Source organism: Calidris pugnax, unplaced genomic scaffold (genome assembly GCF_001431845.1).
Source record: "Calidris pugnax isolate Ruff unplaced genomic scaffold, ASM143184v1 scaffold97, whole genome shotgun sequence".
Lineage (NCBI taxonomy): Eukaryota > Metazoa > Chordata > Aves > Charadriiformes > Scolopacidae > Calidris > Calidris pugnax.
In genome coordinates this window covers 298,177-313,569 of record NW_015090837.1, presented here as the reverse complement: position 1 = coordinate 313,569, position 15,393 = coordinate 298,177, and the positions used below count along the sequence as shown (strand labels likewise).

Sequence of the window (15,393 nt, the reverse complement as noted above, 5' to 3'; positions counted from 1 at the left end):
TGGCGTTCTCCCGTCGGCCCCGCGCGATCCGCCCACCGGAACCCGGGGCGGGGGACGGGCGACGAGGGGCGGGGGACGGGAAAGCGCCGCCGCCGCCCCGGCTCCCCGGCTCCGTCTCCCGGCGGGCGGCGCATGCGCGGTTGGGCGGCCCGGCCCCGGGAGCAGGCCCGGCGAGGCGGTCCGGCCGCCCCGGGCTCCCTCCAGCGGCGGGCGGGGAGGAGGAGGAGGCCCCACCGCCGCCCCCTCCCCGGTTATCCCTGCCGCATTGCGGGGTCCCCCGCCGCCCCCGGGAGCTGCGGGTCCTCCGGGAGGCCGGTGCCATGACTTTCTTCGGGTTCGGGCAGAGCGCGGAGCTGGAGCTGGTGCTGAGCGACGCCGAGAGCCGGCGGCGGGTGGAGCACAAGACGGAGGAAGGCAAGAAGGAGAAATACTTCCTTTTCTACGACGGGGAGACCGTCTCCGGTCGGGTGGTCCTCACCCTCAAGTACCCCAACAAGCGGCTGGAGCATCAGGGCATCAAGGTGGAGTTCATCGGGCAGATCGGTGAGAGCTCGTGTCCTCCGTCAAACCGGTCCCTCCGGTGGCCTCCCCGCTCCCTGGGGTTGCCACGTCCCTCCGGCTGTCCCTCGATGCCCGGGTGGGCACGCAGGCCCACGGCAGGGAAATCCTCGCCGGCACGGGGAGAATTCCCAGGGCTGCCCGGGATGATGATTGATTCCACCCAGGATGATTGATTTGATTCCACCCGGGATGATGATTGATTCCGGCCGGGATGATGATTCCACCCAGGATGATTGATTTGATTCCGCCCGGGATGATTGATTCTGGCCGGGATGCAAGCCGGTCCCTGGCCCGTGCTCCATCCCCGGCGGAAGGGAGGGCACTCCGGTCCCTTTCCAGGTCATTGTTCTCCCCGTCCTATTTTCTCGCTCCCGCTCGGTCACCGGTTTCGGCTCCCTTTTTTTTCCCCTGGAGGCAGGGTAAAAATTTGGTTTCCATCCTGCCCGATGCAGGTGGGAGCCTGGATATCCTAGCGATGCCGAGCTCTCCTGGCTGGAATTCTCCAGGCTGTCTTTATGGGCAGCTCCAGGAGCTGGCTGGCTGCGTTTCTTCCATGCCTAATGGATCGGGGCAGGGAAGCAATGGCTCTGCCGAGGATGGTGAACGGGATGGGTTTTGCCCAAACGTCCTCAAACCACGAGCGACACCTCCCAGCCCCTGCCCCGTGTAAGGTCCCGGTCCAATTGGTCCAGGAGGGGTTCTCACATCCAGTTTCTCAGTGTTTTACCTGGGCAGATGAGCTTTCCGGGCTCAGCTCGGCCCATTCCATCTTTTATTCTCTGATTCTTTTTTGGGTGGGTGACCACGCATCCCGGCGCGATGAGTTGGGTGGCCTCCAGTTGTTCAAAAGCCGGTGGTTATCTGCGCGTGGAACCTGTTTAAGGTTTAATAATTTTCTGCTTTCTTAGAGGAAAGGGAGCTGCCACACCCACTCTTCCATGGGAGCGGAGATGGGTCTGTGTTTCACGGATGTGCCCAAGACCCAAAATAAGTTCCAAGCTGTTTCCCAGCCACGGGGCTGTCTCACGTCTGTGGCCTTGACTCGGGTCTAAACCCTCAAAATCGCCGCGTGAGCTGGGGGCCTGCCACCTTTGCATTGCAAATCGTGCGGTGTGGGGAAGAGAACTAGAGGTTTCCCCCACCCAGCGATACTGCTGTTGAATGGTTTTGCTGGTCTCGCTTGTCGTTGGCACTGATTTTTTTGGAAAGGAAAGGGAGGAGAGGCAGGGAGAGCCTGGGAGTGATGGAGCTCTCGTCAGGAGCGAGCTTAGGACCTCCTGATACTTGATTATGATCATCAGTGGAAATCAAGCATGAACTCCGCTTCCTGCTCCGCTCTGTCTCCTTCTCTGTGGTCTCGCCTGCTTCTGAAGCCCCATTTCGGGAGGCTTTTGAGCCATAGGTATTCGGAATAACTGCTCTGCTGAGCACAGAACCCATTTAAGGCTGCGGTTCACCTGCGGTTACTGTGTCCTGAGCGTGCCACCATAAACGATGCTTAGTTCTTTTTCCCATCTGGAAACCTTAACGCTCTGAAAAGCTGAAATTACAGCTTTGACCTGTTTGACGTGCTCATGTCTGCTGAAGTGTGGGAAACACCAATCCTTCCTATTCTTACGGCTGCAGAGCCCTTTCCGAGGCAGCAGAGGACTTCGTATACTGACATTTGCCTCCCCTTTGCTTTAAATTCAGCCGTTGCCTTCCGCGTCGTGTGGGAAGATGATATATTCCTCTCTTCGTGTGGCACGTGGCTTCTCCCTGTCACATCAACGAGCCCTTTCCTCTGGGTGGACACGTATTCGGTGCAGGGAGAGTGGGTTTATTTATGTCACCTGCCTGCCCAGCCTGAAGGGCTCGGTGGCACTCGCTGTTCTGCGCAAGCGAGGGGTGCTCCAGTGCCAATATTTCCATTACAGAGATAAGGTGAGCGAAGGGGCGTAAGAAATAGACATTACTTAAAAGCTAAAATCTCATCCTGCATCTCAAGGAGCGGAGAATGAGTCTCGCTGCGAGCTCTAATAAAACCTCCCAGGAGCCTCCCCTGCACGGTTTAGTGCTGACAGTGAAGTTGTGTGTATTATGATTGTCTGATGACTGAGGTTTTTTGTTTTTTTTTTTTTTTTTTCCTCATCTAAACAGATCAGATTGGCCAAGGCCTTACCTTTTAGCAGGACCGTGTGGGTGTCTCGGAGTCACGCAGCTCCTGTGCAGGGGTTGGGAAGGGCAGGTTGCAGTGATGGTTGTGTGAAACACAAGAGCTGTTAATTGAAATGGCAGAGTTTTACATTTCTGTCGCTCTGTCTGAAGGCAGAAAACTTTGTGGAAGTGTAGAGAGGATTGCTTTCATTAAATGAGGAAACCTGTAGCTGTTTCCTGCTGACGCAAGAAGGTTGTGGGGGAAACTGAAGCAACGTGACCGCGTTGGTTACTGGAGCTGGTTTGAGCAGTGCTTCCAATGTTCTTCCCTCCTCCGTGCTCCCTTCAGCCATTCATGTGTTATCCAGGGGCTGCTGGAGCAGTTGACTCAGTTGCCTCCCCACACGCTTGGTAGTCGTGCTGTCCAACACAGAATGGGTGAGGATCTCCACTGTTACTTACTCCTTGGTGCCATTGGAGACCACCCAAACTCTGTAGGAAGCCTCCTAGCCCTTTGGTTTTGCTCTGTTGCTCTTTGCTCTTCCAGAGAAGCATTGGTGTGTTTTTTCATCTTTTTACAACGGCAATGCCTTTCACCTGGAGTATTGTGTAGAAAGTTACGGGACGGGATTACGTGAGCTGCTGGCTCCCCTTCCCAAACAGTCTGAACATAGTTAATATTGATAATAGGTGACCCCTGTCACTCTAAGGCAAGTCAAGCTCCTGATTTGTTGTAGAACGTGAGGCTGTTCCTTCCTGTTCCAAGGAGGAAAAGTTCTGGCCTGAACTTGGCTCTGGTGGAGAGCGGTGAAGCAGTGCAGGACCTCCCCTGGTAGGTTCTCTGGACAGTGGTGAAGGAAGCAGTGAACTGGACGAGAGCTGCTTGAGGCTGTGAAACCTCCTGCTTTTCCTCACTGTGTCACGTGGGATTAAGCGTCGCTGTTTAACCTGGGCTTCTGTCTTCCTAGAACTCTACTATGACCGAGGAAACCACCACGAGTTCGTGTCTCTGGTGAAAGACCTGGCCCGTCCTGGTGAATTCACCCAATCGCAGACGTTTGACTTTGAATTCACACACGTGGAGAAACCTTACGAGTCCTACACGGGGCAGAATGTGAAGTTGAGGTGAGTCTCCTCCCCTTCTTGGTTCTGTGCGGATATTTACCGTGAGGATACTGGTGTGCAGTGTCCCTTTCCAGACATCCTTGCAAGCTCGTAACGTAACTCCAAATGAATTTTGGTGGGTTAAGTTGTAAAAGGCTGTCTTTGTGGGCTCTGCTTTTATACACGTGCTTTATGGAACTTGCCCCCTTTTAAGTGACAGGAGAAATCAGCCCCTCTGAATCAATGGAAGACTCTCTAATTTATTTTGGAATTCAGACACCAAAAGAAATTGTCTCCAAGGGGGACATTTTTGCTGCCTTGTAATCAGTCTTGTCGACTTTAATTATGCTCTATGTGCAAACAGATGCCTGGCTTGTACCTTGTTCTTATGTTGCAAACTGTATGCAGGCACTCCAGTTGACTTGAAATCCAGTCGCTGGCTTTGAAGGGGGGAGCTGGAAGATCCTGAGATGTGCACAGAGAGGTGTGCCTGTGGAGACCGGTGTGATCTAATCTCTTGCAAAAGGGCAGTGGTTTTAACATGTGCAAGGTGTTACTCAGATCCCCAGAATGGTCCTTAGGTAACTCAGGCTCACAAATGCGTGAAAGCTTAGAGGAGTCTTAGAAGAGGCTGCTTTTCCATTTGGAAATTCCCTTCTTTCTTTTCCAACAACGGGGTATTGGCTGCTCCAGCAGCCAGGCTACCAGCAAGACTTCTTGGGTAGCCCAGTACAACCCACTCAGCACCATCCCTGGCTGTGTTTAAGGGCCGTTTAGATGCAGTGCTAAGGGACATGGTGTAGGGGAGGACTTTGTAGAGTAGGGGAGATGGTTGGACTCGATGATCCCAAGGGTCTCTTCCAACCTAGACGATTCTATGTTTCTATGATCTCCCTCCCTGCGTTGTCTCAGTTGCTGCCTGTGCAGCCCTAACAGGAGGGGGGCTCTCCCTGCAGGTATTTCCTCCGAGCGACCGTCAGCCGCAGACTGAACGACGTGGTGAAGGAGATGGACATCGTTGTGCACACCCTGAGCACCTACCCAGAGCTCAACTCCTCTATTAAGATGGAAGTGGGCATCGAGGACTGCCTGCACATCGAGTTCGAGTATAACAAGTCCAAGTAAGTGTCTCAAGAGCAGCTGGTGGCTGTGGAGAACCATTTGCTACGGGGACAGCTCAGTTTGGAAGCCCAAGGTGTGTGTGTCTTGTGATCCTCAAAGGTATTCTTTGTTCCTGCGCTCCAGCGAGGCTGGCGGAGAGCTTGGATCCTGGCGGAGGATCTTTAGGTTCCTCTCCTTGGCCAACGATGTGCTCTCTGGACCAAGGACTGGGAAGCGGTGGCTGTGGCACACGAAGCTGGGAGCGCAGTCTGAGGCTGCTGCAGTAACTTCCCATCCCCTGTGTCCTCGGCAAGACCAGTATTTCCAGGTGTTTTCAAAGTATAACATCTGCTCTTTACCAGACAATAAGCTGAAGTGGGACCTTAATTCAGGCACAGAACTTGGAAACAACTCGTTTAAACTACTTCTAAAGCATCTTTCCCAGCTGATGCTGGCAAATCTCCCCGCAGCGTAGCGTTCGGGTTAGTTTGACAGCATTTTGACTGTGGTGCTTTCTTCCCGTGCCTGCTAGGTATCATTTAAAAGATGTGATTGTGGGGAAGATCTACTTCCTGCTGGTGCGAATCAAGATCAAACACATGGAGATAGACATCATCAAGAGGGAAACAACGGGGACCGGACCCAACGTCTATCACGAGAATGACACAATAGCTAAATACGAGATCATGGATGGGGCACCTGTGAGAGGTGAGGAGGCAGATGAACCCTTTGGAATTCTTCTTCTGAAGTTCTTCTGGGGTGGGAATATGAGGAAAACGAGTCCTGCAGTGTCTTCACCTGGGTCTGTGTGCTCAGTAGTAGTGTGCATCCTGTTTCACTAGCGGACTCACAGCAGTTTACACAGGTGGTTAAAGACAATCCCTTTCCTTCTCTGGTACAATGAGGGGGGACTGAGGCATAATGAGCTGCAATGACTTAATTCTTTTGATGAAGCAGTGGCAGGACCAGGAATAGATGTAAATTCACTGCTGGCGTGGGCCACCAGCTGGCATTGCTGCAACTTGGAGCAGAAAGATGTGGTGTTCTAGCTCTGTGCCAGTCTCCTGTGCCACTTGCTTTCCAGTTCCATTGCCCAGCAGAGTCACCTGCCAGGGAAAATGTCACCTTATTCATTATTTCCTGCAGTGCCGTCTTGATGCAGGTCCCAGATGAGTCCTGTGCTGTTAAAGTGGAGATGGAATAGCTGTCAGCGAGGGCAGGATCTGGCTACGGACCGCGCATGCTGATTTTTGAAGGGAATTGAGGCCTTTTAGGTCACCTTACTCCACTTGTGGAAAGGGTCGCAAAGTTTGTGGGCTAGCGAGATTTTGTTTTGCGGGTGCTGTCCCAGTTTATATCTGTGCTGATGGTTCTGTGCGCTTTTGTAGGGGAGTCCATTCCCATCCGACTCTTTCTGGCTGGCTACGAGCTGACTCCAACGATGAGGGACATCAATAAGAAGTTCTCGGTGCGCTATTACCTCAATCTGGTGCTGATTGATGAGGAGGAGAGACGCTACTTCAAACAGCAGGTGAGAAATAGAGCTGTTAGTTCTTGGACCTGTAGACTGTTGCTTGGGATACTTGGGATCTTCTGGGAATTTGGGATTCCCATGGGGGACAATCATGTTCTTGACTGAATATCTGTAAGAAGTAGGCAAATTGGAGTGTGCAAAGAGGGTCTAGGAGTGATCCATGCAGGTGGGATGTGCGTGGTGGTGGGCTTACATGTAGAAGGTGCCCGTCTGGGACTTCTTTTTCCCCTCTGTTGCCCTGTGGTGGAGCTTCGGTGCTTCACCTTATGAATTCCAATGTGGTAGCCAACGGCAATAGGGCAGAGCTGCCCTAGACCTCCAGTGAGTTGCCCCAGCGTGTTCAGATCCAGATTTTGAGGAAGGCTGCAACACGAGGCCTCTACTTGCCACTGCAAGTGGCCTCATGCGCAGGGCCGCGGGTGGAATGCGCCAGCATGGGCTTGAGTTCTCACCACTCGCCTGGCAGCTTGGTTCAGCCGTTGGGTCTGGGTGGTGGCCAGGAGGAGGTTTCCACAAGCCCTGACAAGCCCTGCTGGCTGTGTTACTACAGGAGGTGGTGCTTTGGCGGAAAGGAGACATAGTGAGGAAGAGCATGTCCCACCAAGCAGCCATCGCCTCCCAGAGGTTTGAGGGGACGTCCTCCCACAGTGAGGCCAAGACCCCCAGCCAGCCTGCAGAGAACAACGGCCGGCAGTGAGAGGCCACGCAGAGGAAGGCTGCTGTGGAGCCAGTGGGGACAGCAGCGAGGAGGAAGAAAAGAAAATACAAAAAAAAACCACACTTCAGAGACTTCATGAAAATAAATATCCGTTTTTGACTTAATTCCTTTCTTCAAAGGACTCGGAGGGTGGGAAGGGGACTGGGGGGGGCGAGGCGAGCTGGGGCACTGCTGGTGAGGAGTTGAAGGTACCTCAGTGCTTCCCAATCAACTACATTCCTCTGGGGTCGGCTGCTTTGAGGCGTGTGTCCGGAGGCTGCGGAGCTGCCTGATCTCCTCTTTGCCCCAAGAGCCCCTCAGCGTGGCGGTGGGGAGGGAGAGAGCAAGTGAAGGCTCAATCTGCTGCTTCTTCCCAGCGGCGTGGAGGTTGCTTTGGGGCTGTGTGGGATGGATGTTTTTCTTGCCTTTTTCTCAAATCTTCACGAGGGAGAATGACACAGCGATTAGCTGGAAGGTAGAGGAGGGAGTCAGAGACTGAGGTGCCTACTTGGAATTGCTTGGTGTTATCCCCTCGCTGCCTCCCTTTCCTCTTCGTGCTGGCGTTGGGTTCCTTGTCACCAACAGTTATATCCCGTAGTTGGCTCAGCGCTGGGACTGCCGTGGAGCAGGGACAGCCACCACGCTCTCCTGTCCTTGCCGGGGAGCTCCTTGTCGCCATGTTGTGGAGCCATGGCTGGTAGGAGGGAGCGAGGCAGGCAAAGGCAGTAGGAGGTGGCAAAGGTTGGGGCAGAGCAGTGAAGGTCCCTTGGATGGGCATGAAGAGGGGGCAGGAAGGCTCCTGGCTGAGAGCAGTGCCTTCCTAGTCTTGTCCTGGTGGCTGCCTGAGTCCCCCTGAGGTTCAGTCTCTGCTGCTGAACAGGGGCAGACCAGCCTTGAGGGGTCTGGAGAATAGTTTTGGAAGGTGAGAAATAAATGGGGGCTCTCTTGAGAGGGGGCTGGTGCTGCACATGCTGCCCTCCTCCTGTCTGTGTCCTTGTGGCAGGGCAGGCTTTGTAGTAGGGACCCAGGGCAGTATAGAAACACGTGTATTGTTTTGTTTGCTCCCCTCATGCCTGCGGGATGAGGATTAGTAAGGGCAGAAAGTGGATGCAATTGTTTGAAGAAGCTCATGGCCTGTTGTGTGCTGCAGGTGGAAGGATGGTAGAGCTCTCTGGTTCCAGAGACACGTTCCTGAGGCCCAAGCTGAAGTCACCAGTGAGGTCTGAGGGTTTGCCATGAACTGAGAACCTGAATGCGGGTCTTTTCTTTTCTAAAATAAGCTGCTTTTAGTCTTCAGCTAAGTAGAGTCGTGAGAACATTCCCAGAAGGGAGTCACTCCTCCATTAAAAATTAGATGTGGCTTAGTAGAGTTGATTGACCGAGTCTGGAGAATATCCATCCTCTTTAGATGCCCTTCAAGGAAGCAGATGGTTAGAGCTCCTTGCAGATGGAGAGACAAGCCCGCTGGGATAAGAACTCTATCAAAGTGGGTTTTGTATGTATTTCCCTATGAGTTTGTGGCTCGCTAGGGTTTTGTCCAGCTTCCTTTTGATTCTGGAATGAATCTCCTCTGTCTCTGTCCTACAGCTGGATGTAGAACAGTTGTTTTGCAGCTGGGAAATGGAAGTATCTCCTGCTTTGTTAGTGGAACAGTGCTGGTGGAGGGAGCGGGGCCTGGGTGGGAAGGGGAGCTTTTTATGTAATAAGACAGCTACTGTATTTCAGTGATAAATGTGTGTTTCTGCTTGCCAAAGTAAGTTATCTTTTACTCGCCACGTGTAAGGTTGTGGTTTTTAGTAGAGCTGGACAGTCTCGCTCTGTTGTAGAGGACACTAACGATCTCATCTCTGCTGAGTGCTCGTGTCACATCATGTTTCTGCTCTGTAGTAGTGAAGACGTGGCTTGCTTTTCGTTACATGAGAAGTCTGTGCCATGGGCTGGAGCCGTGTCTTCCTAAGACTGAAGCAAAAGCTCACTTTAGACAACCACCTTGTTAGGCCAGGGCAGGAGGCTCACACGGCAAAGGAATCTGGGTGTTACTTTTGATACTGGCTCTACTCCCCGCTCCGTGTCGGGGGAACCACCTGTGCTGGGGCAAAACAATCTCTTAGAGACAAGTGAAGCTCCTGAGGGAGCCTCCAGGGTTAGCAGATGACCTTTCCGTGGCTGCGCTGAGCACAGCAGCACCCCAAACCCCCTCTAGCTTTCCCTCAACTCCCATCCCACCCAGTGTTTTTTGTTTTTTCTTTTCCTTGCCTATCCCTCTTGACCGTAGGCCACGTGGTACTAAAGAAACCCCGTGGATGAAGATGTCTCTGCATTCCAGGAGGTTTTTTTTTTTGTTTACTGGCTGAACAGCATCGGTGCTGGATGTAAGATAATTGTCTGCCAAGACAGTGTGCTGTAAGGAGATTTCTATTAAACATCTGTTCATCACTTCTGGCGGGATTACTTGGAAAAAGTGCATGAGCCTATACATTGGGTTAGTTTTGGTGTTGTTTTTTTTTTTTTTCTACTTTGTGCCCCTCTGTCCTGTGTCCCTACTTGTGGAACCAGAATTCAGAAAGGATCCACGTTTTTACTTAATCTAGATGGACCTTTCCAAGCCCTTACCCCCCCCAGGCCCCCTCTGTTTGTCTGGGGTGGAGCATCTTTAGAGGTGCACCTCCAAAGGTGCTGAGCACCTTTAGAGAGAAGTTGAAGCCTAAGGTCACTCCAGGACAAGGTACTTTAGAATAAAGCATTTCATTAGCAGGGTAAGGGGCAGACACTACTCGAGCAGCCCCTGTCCCCTGAGCAGGGGGGGGTTCTCTTCACTACTTGGGTCATTCCCTCCCCCTCCCCAGGCCCAGCCAGGCAGGGGGGAGTGTGCAAGTACTAAACCAAGCAGTGCAAACCTGTAATTAAGCCTCTGCTGTGTTTACATGTTTCTTAATTCGTCGTCTTTTCAATGGCTGTGTTTTAAAAACTTGGGTTCTTTTGTCTCTCCAATTAAAAAGAGCCAGCCCTGGCTGTCAAACGCTGTCCATGAGTTTGTCTGATATGGTTTATATTGCCTGGCTGGGGTTGTTGGTTCTTTTAAGGATATTAAGACATTTTTCCTTTAGTGCCATACTGTGTAGCCTCCCAAACATGGTTAAAGAGTTTGTTATCTTTATAAATTCGTGGCTTTCTTTAAGCTATGTCACTGCCTAGAAGCTGTGCTGGTGGAGGACCCACGTAGCTTAAAAATGAGCAAGCAAGCTGTATTTTCTTCTGTTTCCCCATTGTCAGTACTAAAATAACACGGGAGGTTTTGTACCTGCAGGAGGGTAACTGCGATCTGCTTTGCAGCAACCGGGCTGGATATGTATGTACATCTAAATTTTCTTGTTTTAGACAGAAGCTGAGTTATACCTTTCTGCAGAAAAATGTTCCTCTGCAGCACATGGAACAGCACGGGATCCTGTAGTCACCATCCTCAAGGAGGATGTACCCATTTCATCCTTCTAGAGGTAAACTGCAGATTTTTTCCCCTATTGAAAATTGAGGAGCTGCAATTGATTTTAAAAGGCTTTATTTAAAAATAAGCAAAAAAAAAAAAAAAAGTAACAGTGTGTCAGAATAAGGGCCATGTAGCTGCAAATCATGTGCGGGCATGTTCTTGTTGCTGCAGTTGAGCAAGTAAACTGGAGAGTGATGCTGGTTTAGGAGGAGGCATCAGCGGGCTGGGCAGAAGCTGTGCTGCTGTCACTTCCTTAATGTGGCTTTTCCTCTTCCAGGCCCAAGACAAAATCAAATTCCTCTGCGTTGAAAAGGTAAGGAAGAGAAAGCCATCAGTGGAGCTTCCGAGTTCTCTGGGTGAGGGCTGCCTCTCAGAGGGATTGGAACCAAGAGTGCAAAGGAGGTTCTTACCTTGTGTCAGTGGTTGGATGGACAGACGTTGTCTCGTGAAGAGCATCATGTTCTTCAGGGGGCCTCCATCTGCTTTATGTGCCAGGTGGTGGGCCTTGATTTCAGAAAGGGGGATGAAGCGTTTTGTCATCCGCACAAACTGGACATCCACCTGGGAAAGGATGGGCAGCAAAGGGGCATGGTTGGAGACGGACAGAGCCTCCAGATGGCACAGGAGAACTTTGCAGGGATAAAGACGTTAGACCGAAGCAAATGGCTGCTGGGAACTTCTCCTTGCTCAAGGCTAAAGCGACTTTTGGCAGGTGATCTGTTGACATGAATCGTAGCGCTGTGCACGAGCAACGTACACTCATGTTGTCACAGACAGCACAAAATTAAGATATGGGATGCAGCCAGCCCGGGAACAGCCGCTTCCCTATAATTTAGTGGGCCTCAAAACTACAGCTTTGCTGTAGGCTGAGAGGTTCCTTCTCTTTCCTAACCCAGAATTCTGCCCTGCACAGAGGTCAGCTCTGCAGCCAAGTAAGATTGGAAAATTTAGGGAGACACATTTGGCAGCCTTCTGGAAGAGATGGGGGAAAAGGTATAGAAAACACTCAGGATTGAATTTTCTCTCAAAAAAGAAAAACAGCAGCTAGGCCAGGACAGAAGCTTAAGAAGATATGTGATATGATGCAAAGAGGCTTCTACCTTGGCTTGGCTTGCACACACAGCTCAAAACAGCTGTATTTAGTTTACTACATTACCATGGACCATTTGGGGTTCTCTTTTCTGCTGGTGGAATCATAATGAGGATCCTTCTGATCAAACTGTGTGTGATCCGGGTACGCCTCCTTTACGATCTGAAGCAGAAGGGGAGAAGAAGGCAAGACAAGTTCCCATCAGTCCAAACACTGTTGTCAGCAGAGGGTATGACTTGCCTTTGTGCAAGCTGTGACTAGCCACAAGGAATAATCCCGGTGCAAAAATCAGCCCTGCTTTCCCTGAACTCCATTCTAGCGATGGGATGCGTTTCCTTCCTTTACATTTCTTGGGTCGAAGCACTGCAGAACAGTACAGCTCCCAGTGAAGCACCATCACCTCTTAGGAGAGCAATGTGGAAGGAGCACACACAACACAGGAAAACTGGGTAGATGATGATAGTCTTTGTGAGGAGTTCTCCTCTTAAAGTAAAAGCTTTTCTGTGCCCTAGGCTTTACCCTACTGTCTTGCAGGCTCAGCTGACTAGGATTTAGTGAATCAGATTTTAATCAGAGTGTGGAGCAACACTTGGCTTGGCTGGATCACTCTGAAATGTCAGCAGGGAAACAGCAGTTTGGTTCCATTTCTCTGGGGAAAAATCCCTGAGTCAGCCCTGTTGTAGGATGAACCGTTGAGTTGCTGCTCTGACTGGCCAACTTCTGCACTCCTTTGGTGCCCAGACAGAAGCAGGGCTAATGAGCTGTTTGACAACCCACCCATTAGTACTTTTTCCCCCTCCCTGAAACACAGAAGGAGAAAGCAACACTCACCTTGACAATGCCAACAATGCCAGGCTCTTTACAGTTACTGTGGTAGAAGAAGGCCTGCTGCCCAAGTTTCATGGCTCTCAGGAAATTCCTTGCCTGTCGGGTGTAAAGGAGAGGCTTTGAGCTCTTTGTATCAAGCTCTCAGGGTTTCAGTCTAAGCAGCTAGCAACAAGAACTAACAGTGAGTCCATCTGTGGCACGTGCTCCTTACCTGGTAGTTTCTTACTCCATCCCAAAAGGTTGTCTGATTGGGCTGAGCTTTCAAGTCGTCAATGCTGAACTACCAAATGGAATGAAAACCCACGTTAGGTTCGGGAGGCAGTCTCATCTTTACTCTCTTATTGCCTGTCCTGTGCCTAAACATTTGCTCCTAGTCACTCCTTCAATTATAGAACAAACTTCATGCATTTTTCTGGTTCCCACAGGGGCTAAAGAAAAGCCTTCATAAAGGAGGGACACTGAATGCAGAAGCTGAAGTAGATGCTGCCCCTGATACCAACAGCAAAGCATCCCAAGGACCCCCATTTCCTCTTTTATTACAAGTATCAAACCCCAAGGCTGTCAACCTGGCAGAGAACAACGTTATGTCTTTCTGTTTCCAGGAAGATAGACACTTTTTGAAGTAAAGACAAAATAGTGTTAATTGCAAGCAATCTGAGTTGTTGGATCCTGTAACTCAGAGTTCAGACTCTAATGCTCTGGACAGTAGTGAAACTGCTTCTATACTTTGCTGATAGGTGTCAGTGCTTACTTTCACATCCACTCCCTTCTCCAGTCTGCTCTCTGGCTCTGATTTCAGAAGCCAATGACAGTATGTTATCTTGCTTTCCTCCCCACCGGCATCGGATTCTTTTGTCTTCTTCCAGTTCTTCCATCCTGACTTGGAACTCCCAGCTGGAGGTTTAGTGGTCTTCTCTTCGTCCTCCTTATCCGAAGTCTCCTCCTCAGTTTTGGCAATTTTAGCATCAGGCTCTTTTTTATCTTAAAAGAAGCAACAACAAACAAGACCATTCAGATAAAACACATTTTGTTTCTGATAAGGACTGGTGCTGAAACATTTTCAGTCATCCAAGCTACTTTCACACACTGGGATTTGAGTGTAGCAGGAGTTTGGTGCACCCCAGATGCTCTGGGTAAGGTAGGAGCATTATGCACCAATGTTTCTGAATATTTCTAGTTTGCATCTGAAATAAGGATTATTTTTTTTGTGTGTGTGTGGTGTGCACAAACCATAGTCATAGTTAAAAAAAGCCAAGATAGACCATGTTGCCCACATGAAATGTAGCTGATTTTTTTTTTTTAATTAATTGCTGAGAAATCAGCTGCAGGCAATGAAGTTGATTTAGGTGAGTCAGGTGAATAACAGGTAAATGAGCAGCAAAGCAAGCTATTTCAATTACTGCAGTAGCTGAAAGCCTTAGATTAAGCCTCCACTGTGTTACCTGTTCAGAGGAGGTCCATATTTTCCAGGACCCAGAAAGCAAAAAAAATAATTAATAAAAAGTGATTAAAGGGTAGGAAGGTGGTTATTTGCTGGAGTTGATTAAGCAGATGAGCCAACTGTGCAATTTTTTCATCTTAAACTTGAAACACCACAAAATGTTGCCTCAAGTGCAAGACTTTTGCTTTTTGTTTTGTTTTTTTTGCAGATAGTACCACATCAGCTTCCTGCCTGGGTATGCTTTGACCATCTCTGACATGTAAGATCTGAAAACTCTTTATAAATGGGCATGAGTTACCTTTCTTAACCACCTTGTGCTGAGAATACACCATTGTCCCTCCTGAACATCTAGTCTCAGTCACACGTGGATGCTCAGCCTGTTTTTACAGAGGAAGTGCTGTCTGTAAGAGGCACGGCTTTGAAAGACAGACGGTTAAGATGACTGTCTGTAGTTTCACTATAGCTTAGACCCTCAAGTGAGAGATGCTGAATTAGTTAGGATGCCAGCACAGACCTGCTGCTGCTCCTTTGTCTCTCTTTCTGCTTGGCCAAGGCATCTCTGGTCTCTTTGAATTATCTTCTCTTCGCTGAGAAGCACCTGCTGGATCAGAGAAGAAGGAGGAATTACCGCTTATTCGGGCAAGCTGAAAAAAAAAAAAAAAAAAAAAGCAGAGCTGCCCGAGACAGAGAAGAGTAAAAGCTGTACAGTAAAAGTGGTGAGTAAATAAATTCCCTTCCTTGGGCTCAGCCGTTTCCTCTATCAGTGCGAATGCTGGCACTGGTTGGGGAACCACACCCTCGCTCAGCATGTTGGAGACAAGATGATCTTTAAGGTCCCTTCCAACCTAGAAGATTCTGTGACACCAGCAGGAGGGCTGCTTTTCCCCACACCCTGGTGCAAATCTCGGAGACCAAGTCCCAAAAAGTGCTTGGCCCGGCCCAAGCGTGGCCCCTCTCCGCCGTGCAAGAGGAGCTGTGCTTTTGGGAAGGGGAGAAGAGCTTCCCCCCAGAGCTCAGCCCAGCCTCTGGCTCAGCTTGTCGCTCGCACAGATGGACACACGCAAAGCCCATTCGGGAAAGGCAGCAAAGAGGCTGGTGCAACCCCAGCCCCCTTCTGCCAGCAGCCCCTTTAGAAGTTATTTGGCTCTGAGCTGGCCTCCTTCTGCCAGAGCGGGTGGCATCAACTTTTCCACCTTCCGTGCCAAGCTTCTTTCCCCCTTTCCTCCCTCCCAGGCTCCCCCTCACCGGCTCCGGCCGCAGCAGCCCCCTTCTCCTCGGAGCGGGGAAGAAGGATGCTCTCTCCTCGGCGCAGGAGGAGGAGGAGGAAATACACCGCCCCCCTCGCCCGACTAAAATCGGAAATGGGTGACCGTTATGCAAAAAAAAAGAAAAAATAAATAAATAATAATAAATTAAG

The 15,393-nt window shown here is 50.4% G+C and overlaps 3 protein-coding genes across 6 annotated transcripts in view; 1 reads left to right on the top strand and 2 right to left on the bottom strand.

The window, feature by feature from the left end:
- NCAPD3 (non-SMC condensin II complex subunit D3) overlaps positions 1–322 on the bottom strand; it is a 29,479-nt gene extending 29,157 nt beyond the window's left edge. Inside the window, exon 1 of the mRNA XM_014941560.1 lies at positions 37–322. Coding sequence (XP_014797046.1) covers positions 37–322 — 286 coding nt within the window. The remainder of the gene's footprint in view (positions 1–36) is intronic.
- Positions 100–10,157, top strand: VPS26B (VPS26 retromer complex component B). Its single transcript, XM_014941584.1, has 6 exons — positions 100–543; positions 3,666–3,822; positions 4,758–4,922; positions 5,435–5,610; positions 6,291–6,433; positions 6,987–10,157. Exons 1-6 carry the CDS (start codon positions 321–323, stop codon positions 7,131–7,133), a joined length of 1,011 nt encoding a protein of 336 aa, XP_014797070.1. The 5' UTR covers positions 100–320; the 3' UTR covers positions 7,134–10,157.
- A 515-nt stretch (positions 10,158–10,672) lies between these two features.
- Positions 10,673–15,393, bottom strand: part of THYN1 (thymocyte nuclear protein 1) — an 11,615-nt gene continuing 6,894 nt past the window's right edge. Inside the window, exons 1-8 of one of the 4 annotated variants that reach the window (XM_014941586.1) lie at positions 15,222–15,382; positions 14,491–14,577; positions 13,287–13,516; positions 12,747–12,815; positions 12,539–12,631; positions 11,774–11,869; positions 11,028–11,178; positions 10,673–10,917 (exon numbers count right to left, since the gene is read on the bottom strand). In XM_014941586.1, coding sequence (XP_014797072.1) covers positions 10,871–10,917; positions 11,028–11,178; positions 11,774–11,869; positions 12,539–12,631; positions 12,747–12,815; positions 13,287–13,516; positions 14,491–14,533 — 729 coding nt within the window. In that variant the 5' untranslated portion in view covers positions 14,534–14,577; positions 15,222–15,382 and the 3' untranslated portion in view covers positions 10,673–10,870. Of the gene's footprint in view, positions 10,918–11,027; positions 11,179–11,773; positions 11,870–12,538; positions 12,632–12,746; positions 12,816–13,286; positions 13,517–14,490; positions 14,578–15,221; positions 15,383–15,393 lie in introns of those variants that run through there. The other 3 variants (XM_014941587.1, XM_014941589.1, XM_014941588.1) reach the window with 3 other exon arrangements.